At 39.5% G+C, this 20,526-nt stretch overlaps 1 protein-coding gene across 2 annotated transcripts in view; it reads right to left on the bottom strand.

The window, feature by feature from the left end:
• Positions 1–2,889, bottom strand: part of ccbe1 (collagen and calcium binding EGF domains 1) — a 29,090-nt gene extending 26,201 nt beyond the window's left edge. For both annotated transcript variants that reach the window (XM_034547736.1, XM_034547737.1), the window contains exons 1-2: positions 2,722–2,889; positions 2,518–2,598 (exon numbers count right to left, since the gene is read on the bottom strand). In XM_034547736.1, coding sequence (XP_034403627.1) covers positions 2,518–2,598; positions 2,722–2,825 — 185 coding nt within the window. In that variant the 5' untranslated portion in view covers positions 2,826–2,889. The remainder of the gene's footprint in view (positions 1–2,517; positions 2,599–2,721) is intronic.
• Positions 2,890–20,526: the final 17,637 nt, after the last annotated feature.

Genomic DNA, 20,526 nt, shown 5'->3' with positions numbered 1-20,526 from the left:
CATAAACACTTGAAACTGGGGATTAACAGCGAGCCCGGCTCAGTCCAAGTACACAAAATCCACCTTTTAAAGCTCATTGATTGACGGCTTATATCCTGTTTGTTTATTTTGTCCAAAAAACTAAATGCAAAAAAAAAAAAAGTGTCTTTTAACAATCTGTTAAGCAGGCTCTTCAGAGATTATTGAAAGAAATGTGGGGGCCTTTATTTGCCTATGCACAGAAAATCACCGTCACATAACTTTTTTGTTTTTTTATTCTGACCTGAAGTTGTTTGTGTTGCTGTAGTTGGGAAGTATTGTGCGTTGTTGTTGTTTTTCTACTACACTACTATTAAAACAACAGCTCTTTAACATTATGGTAAATGTGTGTATGAAATACAAAAGTTCAGCATTGTTCTTGTTACAGAGGGCCTTTGCATTTCTTGGCAGAGAGCGGCGACTTCATGGAGTCTTTGCTGGTTGCCTGGCAACTACTTCATATAGATGTGGGAGGTGCATTGATATTCACTGTCTATAATACTGTACAGTATTTCTATTTTTTTTTGCAAATTGGTGACATTTGCATTGTCAAATGCACCAAAGAAGACAAAAAAGTTAAAAAACTAAAATCAGTCATTAAACTGTTTAGTGAGAATTTAAACATCCTTTCTAGAAGCTAACCAACCCCAATATTTGCCCGATGAAGGAACTTCAGATCTTGGCCTTTTGGCCATCAAGCAACTATAGCCCACCTGTGTGTACAAGCAACATTAACATGACAGTGTTAAAAGTATATACATATATATATATATACACAGTAACTAAATGTTCCGGGATGTGCCGACACTGATACTCAAGAGAGAGCCTAATGAATGCCATATTTTTCTCTGGCAACAGAGTCTTGCCAACTTAAATCCCACTTGGTTCCCTTTGAACTGCATCTCAGTCATGCCAAGGCACAATTGTGCTGGTAAATGACGCAACATCCACATTCATCTTATCAAATTCGGATCATTAATCTCAATCTTTGGCACTACAATAAGACTTCTCTACTAACCATTAGAGGGCTGATGGCCAGTCATCGACTCACACTGGGCAGGTGAACTGAAATGTCCCTATTACACGATCTTGGCTCTGAGCTGAAACCCTTTTCTTTGCTTAAATAAACATTGTGGGAAACAACTGTGGCAGCAGCCAATAACCATAAACCAACAAAGTTATGTTAAGAATGTGTTTGGGATTTGAGGATCAAACAGGATGTCACTGAGTGCTTGTACCACAGCCAGCAGATTGTCAAGTGATGTAGAGATGAAACCTTTCAAAGTCTACATTTGGAAAGACTTCCCGAAGGAGATACTCAACAATCTGGCATGACTTCATTTCTTTATACATTTTCCCAGATAAGGACGTACAGACTTTTTTTTTTTTGTTGTTGCTATGAATCAAGATGATTGACAAAATGTTTTAAATGACTTCCGGAATAAATTGTATGAGCTTGTTTCCTTAGTAAGTAACAGTACAACTATCGTGACAGCCTGTCCATCATTTAATACATATATCTCTGTAAGCAGTGTGGGGGATTTGGGAGAGTAGCATATATCAAGTTGAACTCCTTTAATACATGATTCAACTTGCAGCTTGTATACATGAAAAAGATAAGACGTTTGTCAAACTTTTTTGCAGTAAACGTTATCTATTCTATACCTAAATTAATAAATTGGCCTTTAGGGAAGAACGAATATTTGAATTGATTTTTGAGCAAACCATTTCTTTCAGGTTTTTTTCATTATGTCTGTGAGGTGGCCCCTCGCAATGAAGACAGATTAGGTTCTAACAACTTAATCCGTAGCCTGTGACAGGAGTTTTGCTGCGAGTCAACGCTGTGCCCACAGTGTCTGAACTGCAATAATTAAAAGCCAGTGTCAAGAGTATAATAGTCCAATACGGAGGCTTGTGTATTCTTAGATTGCTATGATCCCTGAAATTCACAAAAAAAGACGATTACGACAGAAATCTACCCACGTCTCCCCGGAAATCCCTTGATTTCCAGATACATCGTGATATAATATCCGAAGGTTCGTGGAGTTTTGTAACATATGTAATGATTAGACTGCGGGATGCAGACATTTTACAACTCATATAAACATTTGACCGACAGTAGATTAATTCAAAAATAAATAAAATCGCATGCATAGTCGAAAGGAACACTAGAGAATGTTTAACAGCTGTGCTCAATTTTTCTTTTAAAGCCATAAGCAGGAAACACAATTTAGGCACCATTTTTGTGTTATCTTTTCCATGCTTCTCAAGGCACAACTGTGTCCAGTGTGAGACACAGTACATATGAGTTTCCACCTATTATAACCAAGCACAATCAAACAACATTATTGCTCTGAATATTAATATTAATATTAATATTAATATTAATACGGGCACATTCTACAATCAGTTAGAGCTACATTTTGCACTCACACCCTGATCATTTCACACCATTACAACTCAAATTGAGCAGAATCCAACCACATGAATCACTCCTACCTGTAACACGTCGTGACTTCTCCGCTCGACTTCACGCACGGGTACTTTGTTGTAGAAATCTTATTCTCGGAGCACTCTTCTCTGCGAAAGGAAAAAGAAGAAGAAAAAAAAACATTAAAAAAAGTTGGAGCATTTTTTTCTCCTTCATCTCGTGCGAGGAGCTCCTCTTGTCATGTCGTTTGTAACACGCGTCCCACAGTTTACCCGTGAGTGGCATCCTCTTCTTGGTGGGACCAAAGTAAACCTCCCGAGAAGTACATGCAGGTGACGGCGAGCAGGAGAGGACTCCTGTTGTGTTTTAGTGTCATTTCATCGGTCCAGTCGGCTGCAGGTGACAGTAACGCACACCAGTAATGATTAACTCCACCTCGCTGCTACAACTACTGGGACTAAAGTGGTGGAGCCCGACGACAGACCCTCCCACTTCGCAGTAAGCTAGCTTAACGGTCAACGGTAACTTCCCGTTACTTTTGGACAGGTCACGGTCAAGAAACCGGAAGAGACGGAATATAATATTATTATTATTTTTGTATTATTATTATTTCATCATTAAATATCTTTTCTTTAAGCTAAGGAGTTCTCTGACACGTGACACTTACCTTTTGTTCAACCGTTTCTCTAAACTTAGTGTCTTAACGTTTACCACGCCCCATCCCTCACCCCACAAAGGTGCGAGCGCATGAGCACCTGAGGACGCGCGCACATACACACGCACGCGTACGTTTCAGCGGAGCGCTGGACGTGTCGTCATGACGCCTGCGCCTCTGCTACCACCGCGTGGCTGTTAGCGGAATAACTGGTCAATAAGGAAAGTGTGGTGAGTCCATCATCAATTAGACATAATGATATTCAATTCTGCCTGACACTTGAGTGGATGCTCATACAACCAACACATTACAATGCATTAGAGACAGCATCAAAAATACATTTAAAGTAATTAATTTATTGTACATATATGTGTAAGCATTATTCATTAATTAAGATAACACAATTGTATTAAATATTAAAAGGGGCATGCCACACTTGAAATTCAGCGAAATACTGAATGCAAAAACAGTAGTTGCATTTCTACTGTGACCACCAAAAGGAGCTTTCTGAAGTTTAAAAGATAACCCTGATTATGTCATCATCCTTAATGACATGTTTAATGAAAGACTAATACATGTTTTTGGAGCTTTATGAGGAGTTGAAGTCAGGATAGCTGAGCCTCTGTTGTTACCAATTTTTAAAAAGTATCTCACAAGTTCAGCAAACTTCATGGAAGTGCAATATCAAATTGCTGGAGCAAATCATTAATAATTTAATTTTGATGTACTGAACTGATGCATTTTAAATACATGAACTTCACTAAATATTTTTTTAAATATTTTTAAAAGCAACCAATGAGGTGTTTGGCTTGTGATGTGCAAAGAGACGATACTAAGCTTTTTTTCTCAGCTACAAACAAACACAACATAAACTGTTTACTAGTTAGTATTATGTTTACAAGGAGAACTAAATAGTAAATGAGGAAATATTGTATTTATTTATCCAGACCACTGCTTTAAATCCTCCATCACTCACCAAGGGGCATCTTTTTCTGTACTTTTTATCAACAAATGTTTTTATTTGTGTCAAAGCTCAGGGGATTTATGGTGCAAATTATCAGCTATCATCACAATGCAGCTTGTTAAAAGAGAGTTTGTGAATTAATTGAGCATCAAAAATAAAATATCAACTACAGGATATATTTATAGCCTGGTGTCCAGTGGCAAAATGTGTGCTTCAATGTTATGCCTAAACATTAAAACTCAAGCATGATATTAACTGATTATGGAAGAAGTATTCAGCTCCTCTACTGAAGTAAAAGTAGCAATAATACAGCATAAAATAACTATGTTACAAATATTATCAACAAAAGGTACCTACAACTATCAAAAGTGATACAGAAAAACATTATACAGACAGAACAAACTCATTAGCAATGATGTATTAAAATATAAGCAGCACTGAGATTTGGTTTTTAAACTGTTAATCTGCAATCAGTATAGTTGTCATAAAAAAAGCATGAAAGGAAAAAGTACAATATTGAAACATGAGTAGAAGTATGAAGAAGCAATTCAAATACTAAAGGGAAGTAGTACTTCAGTATTGCACTTAAGCATTTACTCAGTACTGTCCACCACTGGATTCCAATCAGCACTGTTATGTAACATGAAGCATGTTCATGGACATCAGCATCATGGTCCACTCACAGGCTCCCCTCACTATATCTTCATTCTTTGGGTGATTCAAAGGGAGTTGATGACACAAATATGATGGCATTTTCTTTCCTAATGACCGTGACCTCGGCGTGACCTCTACCAGCGTCCCCGATCTGAGCACAAACACTGCTCACTGGCATCTGAAGAACCCAGGAGGTCTTTAGTTTCAGGAATGCAGTGTGGCGTTACAGTGGAGTTGGCTACTGAGGAGCCTGTAAAGGATCTCCCAGTGAAACAAGAGGATGCGGTGTCACTTACAGCCACAAAGATAGCTTTTCAATCTGTGAGGTCAGTCAGGCATGATTTAACTTTATCCAGAATATGACATTAGTAAGAATGTCTGTTCAGATGAAACATAATACAATACTTCACATTACAATCATGTTTAGTTTTTTTTCAATTGAAAGGGAATCGTTTCACAGTATTATTGAGCAGGAAATAGCACCTTGAGACTGCTTCAAAGGGCCTGCTCAAGCATGACCACTTTAGTTCAAGGGAAAGCAAAGGTCCACCTACTTCATTACAACAGAGCCTCCATGGCTCAATGCCTGACGGTGCAGTTCAATGTTCGGCCACTTGATGGCCCTTTCAACCAAGAGATCCCACCCCCCACCTCTCTTTCGCCACTATCGTCATCATTGCCCACAAAATGGATGACAGCTTTTAGAAATACCAGGGTGCGTCACGACTCTGAGGTGCACACGCTGTGCCATTTATGTTCCACCTGTTTTGATGCCTCAGCAGCCCGAGAGGAAGAGAATGATCATGTCTGCAACAGCACAAGTAGCCAATTAATGTTGCAGCCGGATACTGTATCAAAAGCTACAGGGCTAATAACAGCACTATAATGTTTGGCAACATCCTCTGCCATAGAGATATGAAATAATTATCTGTGATTCTTTTGCCTTTGTTATCAATTTCCAGAGAACAACGTAGAACAACAAAGGAAGCCTTTCTACCCTTCAGTCTGTTAATGTGCTTTATTGTCTCTTTACAATACATTACTTTTATTGTGTTGTCTTGTTTTCTGAGTTTGGTTAAAGCTGGTTTGCCGTGACTTGCTTTAATCAGCTTTAATCTCTCTCTGTTTGTGTTCCCACATTCCAAACTTACATTTTGAGATCAACTCACTATATATGTCCTGTTCTCCCTGTTTACCTAATCTCCATCAGTTGTGTTAGTCTGAGCTGGGTTTTCCTGACCAGGAAGGATTATTTAGAGCACTGTTGGACTGTTTTCTTTTCACCACTTAACAGTGCCACATAGATAAAACTAAAAATAATCCATAGCACAAAGAAAACAAATGGACCTGGAAATGAAATCAGAGCAGAGAAAAGAAAAGTGATGCAGGGAGAAAGGACACAGTTATAAAAGTTGATGCGGGTACAAACAAAAGCCAGGAAAGACTCAAAGTGTCCTTGATGAGACGTGCTCCTCTTGATTGAGGAGCTGTCCTTGAGATTTCAGCCAGCGAGAGGCTGAAATGGCCCCAGTTGAACCCGGAGAAAGGTGGAGCAGAACTACACTGCTAATCCAAGGTGCGATGGCTTCAGGGTTGCATAGCACCAGATGGACTTGGTTTGGTTGCTTGGCAAGATGGAATCAGAAAAGAAAGACGTTACAGCACACGGACGAGCTGTCCAATGTGAGTATGTGCCGGGAAAACCTACTCAGTGCCTTGTAAATCACCGACATTGACATTAGCATTAAACCTTTCATGCTTAATGGATGCTTCATCATGCAGGGCTGCAGCAGTGGACTATATACACACTTGTTATCCTCTAAATGCTCTCAACACATGGGATAGCAACGACAATATTGCAGGGCACGAACACCCCGCTGTCAAAACTCCTCTCTCTGTCTTTCTCTCTTTTCACGGTGCAGCACTGCAGTGCCTCTCTGCACATGCCCAGACCGGGAGAGAGCCACATCAAGTTTGTGCTCACGAGAAATATTAACAGGCAGCATCACAGACGGCACGTTTGCATCGTGAACAAAAGTCTCATTTGACACAACTGTAAATCAATCCCTCAACATTTTGAAAAGGTTAATATGCATCGACAGGGACACGTTTAGTCACGAGAATCAAACCTGTGACTTCCTCTCTATAGAGATGTATTTTGTCTCAAGGTCACTCTGCCTCCCACAAGCTTTTTATGCAAACTGTTATATGGTCGCTGCAGCTTTAATATACAGTCTCACACTATACCTCTTTATAATGTCTGTTTTGTTCATTACAGTAATTCATTTTTACTCCAATTCTTTTGTTTGACTACCTTTATAGTTCCAAACTATCTTTGCTAAGTATCTACTGAACCAGTATACATATAGTTATTTTTTAACAATTAGTCCACCACAGATATAATAATGCCGCAGCAACATTAAACCATTACTAATTAAATCAAAGAATAAATGTTGCCAGTTGTCTAATTCTCAAACCGTGTAGCTTAGTAACTTTGTCAGACTCTATTCTGCCTCTCTGCCATGGCAATAGACCTTTATTCACTCAGAAATAGACCAATGATGCAGTCAGGGTGGATACAAAGATGTGATTCATAACTCACCAAAAGACTTAATAAATGTGTGAAGAGCAGAATAAATTACAGTGAAGGAGCTCAAGTGGTGAAAAGGTGAAAAAAAAAACAAAGGAGATGCGTGGCTGTGTTGCTAGGGCAGGAAAATCAAGGTAATATGTATATTTTTAAGATTCTTTTGCTGCATCAAACAGTGGAGATAAAGTCTGCTTATGGTCCTAAAACAACATTCACGAACGCAAAGAAAGTTTCTGGTTGCTGTTCGTGTTCCAGCTCTCCATACTGACCATGAAGGGGTCCATTTCCAATGCAAGTTCAAAATAACATGGAGGATACTTCAATTCACAACCAAAGTAAAAGCTGTTTAAGTCCATTATTGGTTTCTCTTTGGAGGGTTTCAAATACACATCAAGTAAGCAAATCAGGACTGCAAAGCAGAGCAAGTGGAGCACAGCCATCATCACTGTGGCTCTCACTCCTCCACCGTTGTGGCAGCAGGTTAATACAGAGTTTTCCTCCTGTCATCTCAGTGAGAGCGATCTCCCCCACCACGTCACCGTGTCTCTATCTCTCTCTTCACATGCACCAGCTGCTCAAAGGTTCACTGGTGACTCACACAAGGTGCAATGTGATGTGTCAGGAAGTCTTGCTTTTTTCAGCTGCTGTATACATGCCCACGTACGAAGCGATTCAGGGAAGAGCGACATGGATATGAGGGAAATTATAAACACGATGACTGTCCTTAAGCAAAAGAGCATCTTCAATAACTGGTCCTGAAATACTGTTGCATAGCAAAATAGCGTTTTATTTATTTATTTTTCTTATAATCGTAAAAGTTTAATCTTTAACAGATAAAAACGGATGGAAACAATCAACATCTGGACTAAGCTGATTGAAAGGACTCCCCCCCCCCCCCCCCCCCCCCCATGTTGATTAATACACAAGAAAACATGTAACATTAATGGTCAAATTGAAATTTACTTCTACTACAGTACATGCCACTGTATATGTTCCCTCACGATGCTGCGATCAATAAATCAACCTCAGTGCCGTGTCCTTGGGATGGCCACATTTCACCACCCCTCCCTGTCATTATGTATCTCCCCCTCCTCTGGATCTCCTGGCTCATTTTTTACTGCCACTGATATGCATACACACACACATACACACACACACACACACACACACACACACACACACACACACACACACATACACACACACACACATGTAGCCCACTTGGTCTCTCCTTGAAGTCATCCTTCCTCCCAGATCCAGATACTCATTGATAAAGGAATGTATCGGTCTGTTTCCACCGCCCTCCTGTACAAAGTGTGAGTGTATAGTGTGTGTGTGTGTGTGTGTGCGTGTGTGTGTGTGTGTGTGTGGGTGTGTGTGTGTCTACAGAAAAAACAAGTTAGAAAATGAGTTAAAAGTGAAGTGGAAATTGCTGATTGACTTGCGTGACAAGAGTGTTGTATGGTTTATTTATTTATTTACACATGGAGACTATGCTGCACATTTCTTGATCTCGCACTGAGATATACAGCCAGCGAGCAGATGGTTGGACCCATGCAAAAAAAAGAAAAAAGAGGGATTATTTCTCTTTGAAAGGCTCTGTACTCGCGACATTTCATATATCTAAAATAATGCATTAGCATTTTAGCCAAATAAATTAAAACAGAGTATTTCTAAGCAAAGTTTCAGTTTTAGTTCTCTAGGCAAAACATTTACTTAAGATGGGTAACACATTATCTTCCTTCCTCGTATCCTCTTGACGTCCCCCCACGCTTTTCTTTACCTCTTCCACTCTTCTCTCCTGGGCGTCTATTTCTCTACTCTTAAGATAATAGCTCCTCTCGGCCGTGCTGGTGATCAGGACTAGCGCTGGTCTGGAAATACGGCCCATCATCATTTAAATTAGTTCTGAAGCATTAGGCAGAATTGGTCCCGGGTATCAGCGAATTTATGGCCTGGTTGTGGCAACATGCACCAGTACACCGAGCCATATCGGTTTAACTCGGGAAGACATTAGCATACCCATTTGTTTCCTTTCCCTGTCACAGGATAGTGACACAGTTTGCAGCAGTGACAGTCATCATCGATTTTCCACTCCGGCAGTCATTACTTCAAGATTAAATTCAGGAAGCTTTGTGTGAACTGAGCAAACAAAGTGTTCCGTTTCGATTTGTCCCGCACAGTGTTGCTCCAAGGTTGACCTGCATGTATAGACCAGCGTATGCACAATGCACAGGAGCACCTTCCCTGGTACACCCATCATTCTTGGCAACCTGTAAACACAAAAGTGAGACACCTGCTCTAGAAAAAACATTGTATCTCCTGCTCATCATATACCTGGTTATGAATTTGAAACACATTTGACTTATTTATGGTAAATGCATTAATACAACGTCTGTTGTGTGTTCCAAACACATTGGGTTTATTGGTTTATTTTTAGATTTCAATTCATGTTCGACTAATGAAAATAAAATACATTAAGTTTATTAGTGTGTTCACGTTAAAACTATGTATTTTATATGCAATTGAAATACATACATCTTACATATTAGGCCTAAATATTTCTTTGAGTGTGAGATGCTTTGCATTTTCAGCTTTTTTCATCAAATGTTTGTTGGAGAGATATTAATAAAAGCCAAAGGCATCATTGGTGTGCTTTTATAGAAAGCTTTCGTCAATAACACTTCCAAACACCAGATAATATAATTACTGTTAAAACCCTGTGACAGGTTTGCACTTTACAACATTTATTGAGTCAGATCTTTTCCCATTAGATATTGGGCTTTTTGTCTAACATTATGTATAGTCTTTCTCATTTGGGCTAATAAAACAATCCTTCAGCTCATACAAATTACTGCTGCACGATCCAAATTAGAGGTCATTAGCTGATTGTATCAGCTAATTGTATTTCATGTCAACTGTTCAAGGTGTCAATCATATAGGCCGCAGCCAACAAAAGTACTCACAGTTATCTTATTCTAATTGATTTACCCTTCAGAAATGTCATAATTGGTTAGTCACATTTTAAATGTCAGTGTGGCGGCAACAGTTAGGCGAGAAGTAAACAGAAAGTCAAACTGACTGCGTAGGCGGTGGCCACAGCTCAACGTTACTGTGGGTCTCACATCGTGGGATGTCAGTCCAGCTGTTCACAGTCTTGGGGCGTTCACAATCAGTATAAAAGCTGCTTGGATTCCAGCAGAGAGCAACTGTATGCTGTTTTTATATGTTGCAACTAGCAGCCCAAATTCAAAAGTTGTGATGCTCTACCGGCTTCTCTTATACTATCTAAACACACACACACACACACACACACACACACACACACACACACACACCTCCCTGCGACATGCTGATAAGGTTTCCCCATCGGTCAGCTGCAGCATTTTCTCTACTGTGGGACGCACAATGTCCATCCTTGAGGACACCTACACTGTAAATATTCTCTGACATCTACACATAACTCATATGCACTAATATGTAAAGCAATAAGACAGAGGGCTGACCTTAGTTATGATTTGTGGCTCCAATGCAGCTTTAATGTGACTCAATGAGAAACGGGAAAAAAAAATAAAAGGCAAACATACTGATCTTTCGTATTAAAATCCCTTGTTTCACCATTCTAGTGATTTACTATTTTCTTAACACTGATCATTCTGTTTCTGAAATAGACATCAAAAGATCCTTGTAAATTTGAATTCCTCTAAACAAACTCCGTGTTTTACAACATTGTTGATTCCTCCACATGGCAGCCATGGCTTAAAGGACACCTGGAGGAGAAAAGCTTTGAACCTGAATATTATAAAATAATGGCAAGCTTACTGCATTAACAAGTTTGAATCAATGTGCAAAACGTGTTGTGAACATTCCACGCCTTTTAAAAATAAAGCACTGTCTACTTATGACCAGCATTACTTAAAAAAAGAATAAAAATAATAACAATATTACAATGTGTGTTTTGTTACATATATACATATATACATTTGTACATATATGGGGCTGATCGCAAACTAACATAAAATCATAAATACAAAATCAAATTGAATAAATTGAGCAAACATATGCATGCATATCCAAAGCATATGGCATTGGAATAAAAAAAGAAAATATAGGGTCCAACACACACAAGCATATACACACAACTTATACAACAAACTAATTCTAAATGAGTTTAGCTGAATGAGAGTTGGGGCACACCTGAGGTCAACTAATAGAGTGTTACATCAACGACAGCATAATGTGACTCTAGGAGCAAAGACTTGGATCTACCACCGTACATCGCCATTGTTAGAACTCTTCGGGGGTTTGCATACAATTACTGTTGATACTTCGTCATCCGCAATGGACAAACATTGCCTTCACACTTCAACTGTTTGTGTACAAATGAGTGTACTGTACGGGCCACACAAAAGTACTAATGATAACCTTCTGAGTCTGATGTGCAGTGGTGCACTGTGCTCCTGAGGAGACATGAGCAACACCATTAGCATGAGAGGCATACAGCATGACACATGGTTAACTAACTGGCTGCTTACTTGACGTGCATGAACATCCTTCTGAAACCATTTTCACACTTCACACATGGTTCTCCATGGATTCGTGTATTGTGCAATATGTGCCGTTTCAGTAAGCGTTGGCACTCCCGGGCATTCTGCCTCTCGACTGAATGAGCACCTTTTAAAAAAATCTACCAGATTGAACTAGTTAATGAATATGCGTGGACATATATGCATATACTGTAGCATTACATATCAAACTCCTCTCATACTCCATGTATTGTCCAGGACAGTTGGAGCCCTCAAGCCTTTTAAATAATGCATCAAACAGTACCGTTCAGGTCAAAGCGGGGAGGCGGTGGTGGTAAATACAGCATCAATATGGATAAGTCTCATGCAGCCTCGTCACTGGAGTCTTGGCCACTTCGCTCCCTCTCTCTCACCTCAGCCACATGGTCATCTCACTCTCTCACATATACTGTGCACACACACACTCTCACACACACACACACACACACACATACATATATGCAGAAGCACACTCACACACATACACATTACTTGTGGGGCGTGATTGCATAACACTGACGCTCACAGCTGCTGGTTTATCATTTATTAATGCTTCTTTCAGTCGCATCATTCGCTGTGCTCTGCATAGAACAGTAATAATTCAGGTGATATGCTAAAAAAATGTGAGATGAGGCCAGGAAATGGATCTGACTGAATTTTGGAGCGAGCAGGGTGTTTTCTCTCCTTCACTACACACCAAGGGGTCATCAACCCAAATGCAGAGGACATATTCAGCGTGTCAATTCATGATTATCTGACACTACTGTCGTATGGGTTATGAACTGTTCACATGCACCGGACGGCCAGGAAACACACAACTACCATCGCCATAGACATGTGGGACATGTGGGACTAGACATGTTCTGGGGCAAACACTGGCGGTCAACTGGAGGGCTGATAACTATATGAAATGAAATATATGAATTGGGTTTAGCACCTGCGCATTTCACCATGCTAATTTGATTACCAGGGAGCCAGGCTCAAGGACAGAGGATGGTGGTGACAAACTTGGAATTCATAACATGAAAGAAAGAGACGGAGAGGAGAAAGAGAGGGGAGGGGCGCACTCCACGCCATGACAGGACGAATTTGTTCTTCTCAGTCCTTCATAACATTAAAACGGTGTTGAGGGAAAGAAAAGAAGTGCAAAAACAAACCTTTACTTCAGCGGCATTTTGCACAGTGCAAAGCAAGCGACTTGATTCAGATTGAGGCAACGGTACAGAGTGTTTCAGTAAATCAGCCGATAAGAGATGAATGCATGAAAGACTTTCACCAGGTCAGCAAAAAAACTCTTCTCATCTGGTCATCAGAATTCAATTTGGCATCATAAGTTGACTTATGGCGAGGGTAGGCTGAGGGCACACGCTCTCTTTATGGTTCTACGGATGACTGATGTATGAAGTATGGAGTTTATGGTCCACGGCATTCAGCCCGAGGGGAGTTTCTCTTTGTGCATCATGAAGGCGACGAATCCTCAGAATGTACAAACTGTTCTTTTGATTCATAATACACCCAAGATTTGTTGTAAAATGAAATAAAAATAAATGAATACAATAAAAGATTATACATTCATATAAGAAATGGATTTATTTAAAAGATAATGCAGATATGTCCAACTTTTCTAAGCTTTTTGTGGTTGTAAAACGATTGCAAAATGGCAAAATTATGATTTTAGTTTTCTCAAAAGGCTGGATTTGATGAATTCAGGTCCAGATTTGCCCGTTTTCTCTTCTCTTTTTTCTTTTGGCAATAGATTGGCTTAATATTGCACTTAAGATAAAGCACCAGTCGTTGTAACACTGACCTGGCAATGACATCTGTCAGAGTTACAACCAGGGTTGGGTGTTTCAACTATTATGCCTACAGTGTTCAGCGTGACAGAACAGGGCTCAGAAAAAATCCAAATAGAGCATTTAAGTGCTCAAATGAAACAAGCCTGCAGAGGAGCATCAATCTGACAACTTAAGTGGCTCTGTGTTTTGACCTGCCCGTGTCTTGGCTGAATTTGTGCAGTGCCATTACCAACAGGAACGTCTATTTGAGCTGTCAAATAGACTTGCTCAATCTCTGCTGATGCCACTTCCTGTGCAATCACACCGCAACAGCTTGCTGCTATCCATCCACCTGTGGATGAATCCCTAGTCAGTTGCTGTTGATTTACTGCATGGCAGGGAAATAGAGGCAGATGCCAACATTAAATCTGTATGCACTCTAAATGAGACGCAACAGTAACAAGGTTTCGAGCCAAAATGCTAATAAAAGCAAACATCTTCCGAGTGATAATGTACCAGGAAATGATCAGGGTATTTGTGACTTAATCCAGAAGTCAATCAAGTCAAGTGACCCCGAATGATGTTGTTAAATAATTGATGTGTGTGACTGTAGGAAGGGTTTATTATAAGGGTGGCACTGAAATGATAGATAAGGACCAATCACAGGTTGTTGTGCTTTTCATGTCGACGAGAGAGAGTGAAAAACAGACTATTAAAGGCTCGCAACATGGGTCTATTGCTGAAATTATATGGATAAGAGGCATTATAAACACTGAGCTATACATAACCACACTGTCAATAATCACATGCTTTGCCCAAGGACCAAATATCCCTTCCCTGTCCTTTCTATTCTGTCTAATGTCAAGATGACAAGAACAACATGGATGTGAGATGAGAGAGGATACTTTGCTGAGCAAATCAATAGCATGAGCTGGAACAGGCTCTAAATGATGATGTGTGTGTTGCAGGCGATTTACTGGCCTCAGCTTTACAGGACTAAAGGCCTCAAAATACCTCAGGTGTCTTCAGTTTCCCCTGCGATGTTTCATCCTGACCTATCTCCACCCCGGTCATAATGCTGACTGTTCATCTAATCCTTTGTTTTTCATTATGTTAGGGGAAATCCCAGGTTACTGGCACCAACGTGGCTCAAATAGCTTTTAATAAATAGTATTTTTAGGAGCTCAGTGATTTCAGGCCTGTGGCATTTAAGAGTCAGGGTTGAGGGCCTCCTTGACCGCTTGCAAAAACAGAAGAACCCATCACTTATCTGTCTTTAATCATCTCATCAGTACCTTAACACTTGTATTTATTGATGCTCTCTCCTTTGATTGAGACATATACAGTATATTGCCAAAAAATCTTCTGAATTTTGATTTCAAGCTTGTCAGAGGGATTTCGGACTCAGGATTGTGTCCTGTCCACACTACTTAATACAACATCAGGCAATTTCTTAAATTTGCAGATGAGTTGTTGGCAACTTCTTTAAGGAAAGGAGTCAATACATGTGCCTCTCGCTCAGTGGTTTAGTGATGTGATGAACAGTCTCAAAGACACAGTTATTGACTTAACGCAATCACTGCCACCTTCTCAGGCAAATATTGGAGTATTGATTGAAGTAATTGAGGCAATATGGAAGGACAATGAACAGAGTGTTTTCTGCAGAGGTTATTGCTTTAAGGTGTCTTGGTATGTGGATTCAAATGAATCGATTGGACAACCTGAACAAGTTAAATAATGAGTCAGCTGTAGCCTTCTTTGTCAGAGATTTTTACCTTATAACACAAAAAGCTAAATAGCAAATCCAGGCATTCCTCTCTTTAAGGATTTTAACGTCCATTCCCATCTGGTTAGATAGAGTTAACTGTTGCAGAAAATTAGAAACCATTATAGATGTGCAGTAAACACTTTTGAGACACCATAACCTGCCTCTTGGTTCCCTGCAGTCCTTTGTCTTCTCCCTATTCTCCCATTTTTTCTTTGCTTGTATCCCTTAAACCTTTGTTGTATTCTGCTTTGTGTGCCTATTGCACCTGCCCTTTAATGTCTTGATTTCTCATTGCGTTTATTTTTTATTGTGTTTTTAATGAAACTATGCTGCAAAAACAATTTCCTCTTGAGGGAAAATGAAGACCAGAACTGACAGTTTTACACCTGTTATAGTCACCACTTTGTAGGAAAGAGAATCAACAAAGAGAAGAAGAAAGTGAATGTCAGTGATTGAAGTGGAGCAGTTTGAAATGTGCAGTATCCTCACAGAGGTCAGTCTTCAGTCGAGTAAAGTCGAAACTAGACAGGACATTAACTCTCTTTCATGTGTAGAAAACAAACCCCTAAATTAGCGCTGTGTGCTAGCTTTAACTGAGGCACATATTGCACACAGATGGTTTCTAAAAAAGAATGAGACACTACATTACAAATAACAGAAATAAAAATAAAAATCTGCCATCCATGAAATGGTTCACATGACGAATGATACTCATTGTGTTTTGCTGCAACGGAGTCAAAAGCAAACACTGATCCAGGAATAGCTTTCCTCCAATGTCATGGATGACAAAAAGAAAGTTTCCAGAGCAACATCTGATTAAAGAATACACACAAACAAAGAGAGAGAGAGAGAGAGAGAGAGAAAGCTCATCTGGCCTTAGTTATGTAAATCGATTTAATCAATATGGCAAATGTACTGTAAAGGGGAAAAAAATACAATGTGCCTCATCCCCACCACCATTCCCCCTCCGTCTTATCACCACTGCCAGACACAAGCAAATACCTGATTAATGCCTGCCACGTGTCAGCTACGTAAATCCTCATGACACGCTTGGGTGCATATGAATGGACAGGGTGCGAATAACTTGACAACACACTGACACGAGAGCTCAGGGTTTTTACTTTTGCATCCAAAGTAGCTCTGAAGCACCATTTCTGATGATTAATTAGTTCATCTATTCACTTCACAGAATTTGTATCGAAAACGCAGTCAGGAGATGGTTGATTCATAACAAATAAAAAGAGCAAATTTAGTCTTTAGCTTTAAAAATCTAAAATGTAGTTTAAGTTAAGTCAGTGTGGCTGAAACAAGCACTTTACAACAAAGAGGCTGCAGGCATGTAAGCAGCTGTGCGAGGCTGTACTGAGGCACTGTGCTGCTTAGAGCTAAATGCTAATATTAGTATGCTAACATGCGCCAACAGAGTTGATTGTGGTGAATTTCCATTACCGGGATAATCCTGAATATCTTAACAGTTGACTTGTAAAAGCTGCCTTGGTTGCTATGCATGTTAGAGAAGTGGAAATTAAAGCCTGATTAAAAAACAAAGGAATTATCATATTCATCCATTACTCATGAGGCGGTACATGATTTATGATTACCTCATTTTCTGATTGTTTGGTTTTTTTTCATTAATAAAGATGTTTTGTTTTTACCCAAAGATATGTGTCCTATCTATGACGCAATACAATTTGTGTTCCTTAACGAAATGTTTTGTTGAGTGTCACTTTAAGTTTATTTGATGATTATCGGGAAAATATAGTGAACCACTTTTTCTTTGGCCAGGATAATCTTGAAGATGGTGTTTGATAAAAAATTTAAAAAAATGTTACACAATGTTTTGAAATCATGAACGTCTCCCAAAAATTTCATGGCAATCCATCTAATAGTTGTTGAGATATTGGGATGGATTGCATGATGCAAACAGACCACCGCAGACCTCTTGCGCAACCTTGCTGATGTGGCTTGACTGATTGCGTAACAGCCACATGGCCACTCAGTGTGCCCATTATTACTTCAGGCTGATCATCAGCGCCTGGTTGGTCACTTCCACGCCACATCTGTACATGTCGGTTCATTCTGTGATGTAATACTTCCTCCTGATGACACAGGAAAACCATTTGATTATCGCATAGCTTCTGTCAGAACAGCAAAGTCCGGAGGGGGGATGGCGGGTCACGCAGATGGCTTTTTGTTTTGACATAAAGGGCTTTTCCTTTTCTGGCGAGGATCCAATCATATTTTGTGTATAGTATTCATGATTTTCACAAAAATGAAATGATACTCTTGACATCACAATTTCCTTCAACATTTGTTCTTGTTTGAAGATTATCGTCTATTTGATTTTGGGAGGCAAATAGTCAGATATCTCATGAATACATAAAAATGCTGTTTTGTGGCAACACGATTGTGGCATATTTATGTGGACCCAGAGAATACACTCTTATTTATATTGTTTAAAAAGAAAATCCAGTATTGTTATTGTTATGACGTGTATACATATAAATGTGTGTAAGATAATGGTCCATGGACCTTTAGATGTGGACAAAAAATTGACAAATGATACTGTTGGTTGTCCTTAAGAATATTTCAGCATACTTCACAGGCCAACTGAGGAATTGGAGCACATCTGCATCACAACATTACTATGATGGCAGAAAGGGAAAGTATTTTCCAAAGTCTCTATTGGTCCAATCTTAAAGCCAGATTATATCTGGATTGCATTCAACATCTGCCGTGCAAGTAGTCGAGTAAACTGCACAATATGACTCATGAATGCCACAGATGGGAAAAATAAATCTGTTGACCCTAAGAAGATATGTTGACACGCTGCAACGGAATTAAAAGTACTGGGAGTTATTTCAGGTGAGAATTGTTTGGGGATTGTAACTGAAATAAAAACAATTATTGAGGTTTTTTTTCTCATTCAAATTGTGTTCAAATTAAGGATTCTCATATTCACGTTGTCTTGTGAATATTGAGGTTGAAAAGGAAACTGTACAGTGAACAATAGCCCACATTTCCTTTAATGTATGACTCCAAGCAACTATGCAGACCATGTATTAAAGACAAGGTGTATGTGGACATCATGGGGCACCTGTACTCCCAGTGTATTCTTCCCCTCTGCAGCTGTAGTATTGCACAGAACATCCCAATAAAGCTTTTAGCATTTTTAATGACATTAAAAGAAGTAAAATACATAGTACTCGCACTTGCAGCAGAAATAGCAGCAGTGACAGTACCATAATGGAATTACATCAGATCCCTTTCATATTTTATTTGGGGAAAAAAATAAATAAAAGCTTATGTCGTCTAACAGACGGTTCAGGATTCCACAGCTTAGACTTAACAGGCTGCAGAGGTCGTTCACTTCTCAATCCATTAAATTACGAATGCATGTTTTCGGACATCCCGACGTGCCAGCGAGCCTGAGTTTCGTACGCCGATGTTTCCCAACGGCGAGACGGGCCTCAAGCCGCGCCTGTACCTAGCGACCACGACGGCTCTGCCATCTGTCCACTTCCTTATTTTTCGGAAGATGCGAAGGGGAGCATCATAATATTATCAGTAATATGGTTATGAAAACTACAACAAGAAAAAAAATTCCATTCATAAGGGATTTTCGTTAATCTGGCAGGGTTTAACGATGACAGGATTATTTACTGTTACGCAGGAGGCATTAGGTGTCACATGTCCACGGAGTCTGGGATAGGGCTCTACATCAGAGGGAAACCTCTTACATCCTTTTGCCCTCCAACTGACCAGATTACAGTTTACTTTGTGATGACTAACTGATACTGAATGACCAGGCTTTGAGTCCATCTAGGCACACAATGTGTTGACGCACAGCAGCCATGCCCAGGAAGTGCATATATAAGCTGGGACAAAATGCACACACTTTCACACTTTCTAGCTTCGCTAACATGATGACACTGGTGTCTGCGTGGAAATAAGACGAGAAGATCAGCACAGTCCTGTTGGAGCAAAATGTCAAAAATAAGGGCTACAGATTACTGTCAGATTGTGTCATTATTTCAAATACTCTTTTTTTGTTTTGTTTCGCGACTTCAAGTATAGAAGCATGAAACAAGTCACACCCGGAGAGAAGGGGACATGTGTTTGGGTGATAAGACTAGTGGTAAGTAAGACTGAACATTAATTAAAAAAATATTTGACTGAATACATTATCAAAAATGAATGTGACCTTTCAATGGTACGTGCTGTGAAAATTGGAGGCCCTCATTGCATGCGAGATTCGTCAGACGCGACAATCAACGCAGACGTCATTGCCTCAGATCAAATTTAATCCAACAATATTGCACTGTAGTCATTCATTTTTGCAGGCAGTTCTCGGAAAGATAAGATTTATCCCAACAGACCTCCAACAACTGGCTTTTCCTTTGCAAATTGGTGACAGAACACAACGTGATCATCTGTGGTGAATTTATGTAATCATATATCATTTCCTTTCACCACATTATAATTCAATTCTGCTAGCGGTTTTCTAGCGCTCTCTTATTTTCTGGCTGTAAGTTTCAGCTATTGCAACATCTTGTAATTACTGCAGAGGTCGATTCTCCTTTGGTGGTTGTTAATCTCGTGCATACTAATGATTTCATGCTGTTGGTTTAGAAAGTGATGGTGAAATAGGGAAAGTTCTTCTCTTATGTGAGTGCAGTGAGAGATATGAACTGAATGTCTTTATTTTCTTCCAGGTTAATCCTGTTGTTTGAGTACAATCCAAACTGTGGGTCTAATAAACAAGTGATTCATTCATTCATTTATTTCAATTCACCTACATTGGTTGGAGGTGCTTTGCTGCAGTAGACTGGTTATCTTATTTCACATTTGTTTCTGTCACATGACAGATTTTTGTATTTCTTCTTGACTGTCAATCAAATCTTACAGTTCTGATTAAGCCTATAAGCTGGGTTTTTGACTTTTAAACTCTAAATAAATACAAAATATAGCATCCACTTCAATACTCTTCAGTGTCATAGAGAAGATTTTAAACTAGATTGAAATATGCGGACTTCTTTGGAATGCCCTTCTTTGTTTGACATAAAATCCTGGAGATCATTCATGACAGATTTACACTCGGTGCGC

Source organism: Cyclopterus lumpus, chromosome 12, assembly GCF_009769545.1.
Source record: "Cyclopterus lumpus isolate fCycLum1 chromosome 12, fCycLum1.pri, whole genome shotgun sequence".
Classification (NCBI taxonomy): domain Eukaryota; kingdom Metazoa; phylum Chordata; class Actinopteri; order Perciformes; family Cyclopteridae; genus Cyclopterus; species Cyclopterus lumpus.
The sequence above is the reverse complement of the archived record's forward strand: the minus strand, read 5'-3'. Positions and strand labels throughout refer to the sequence as shown.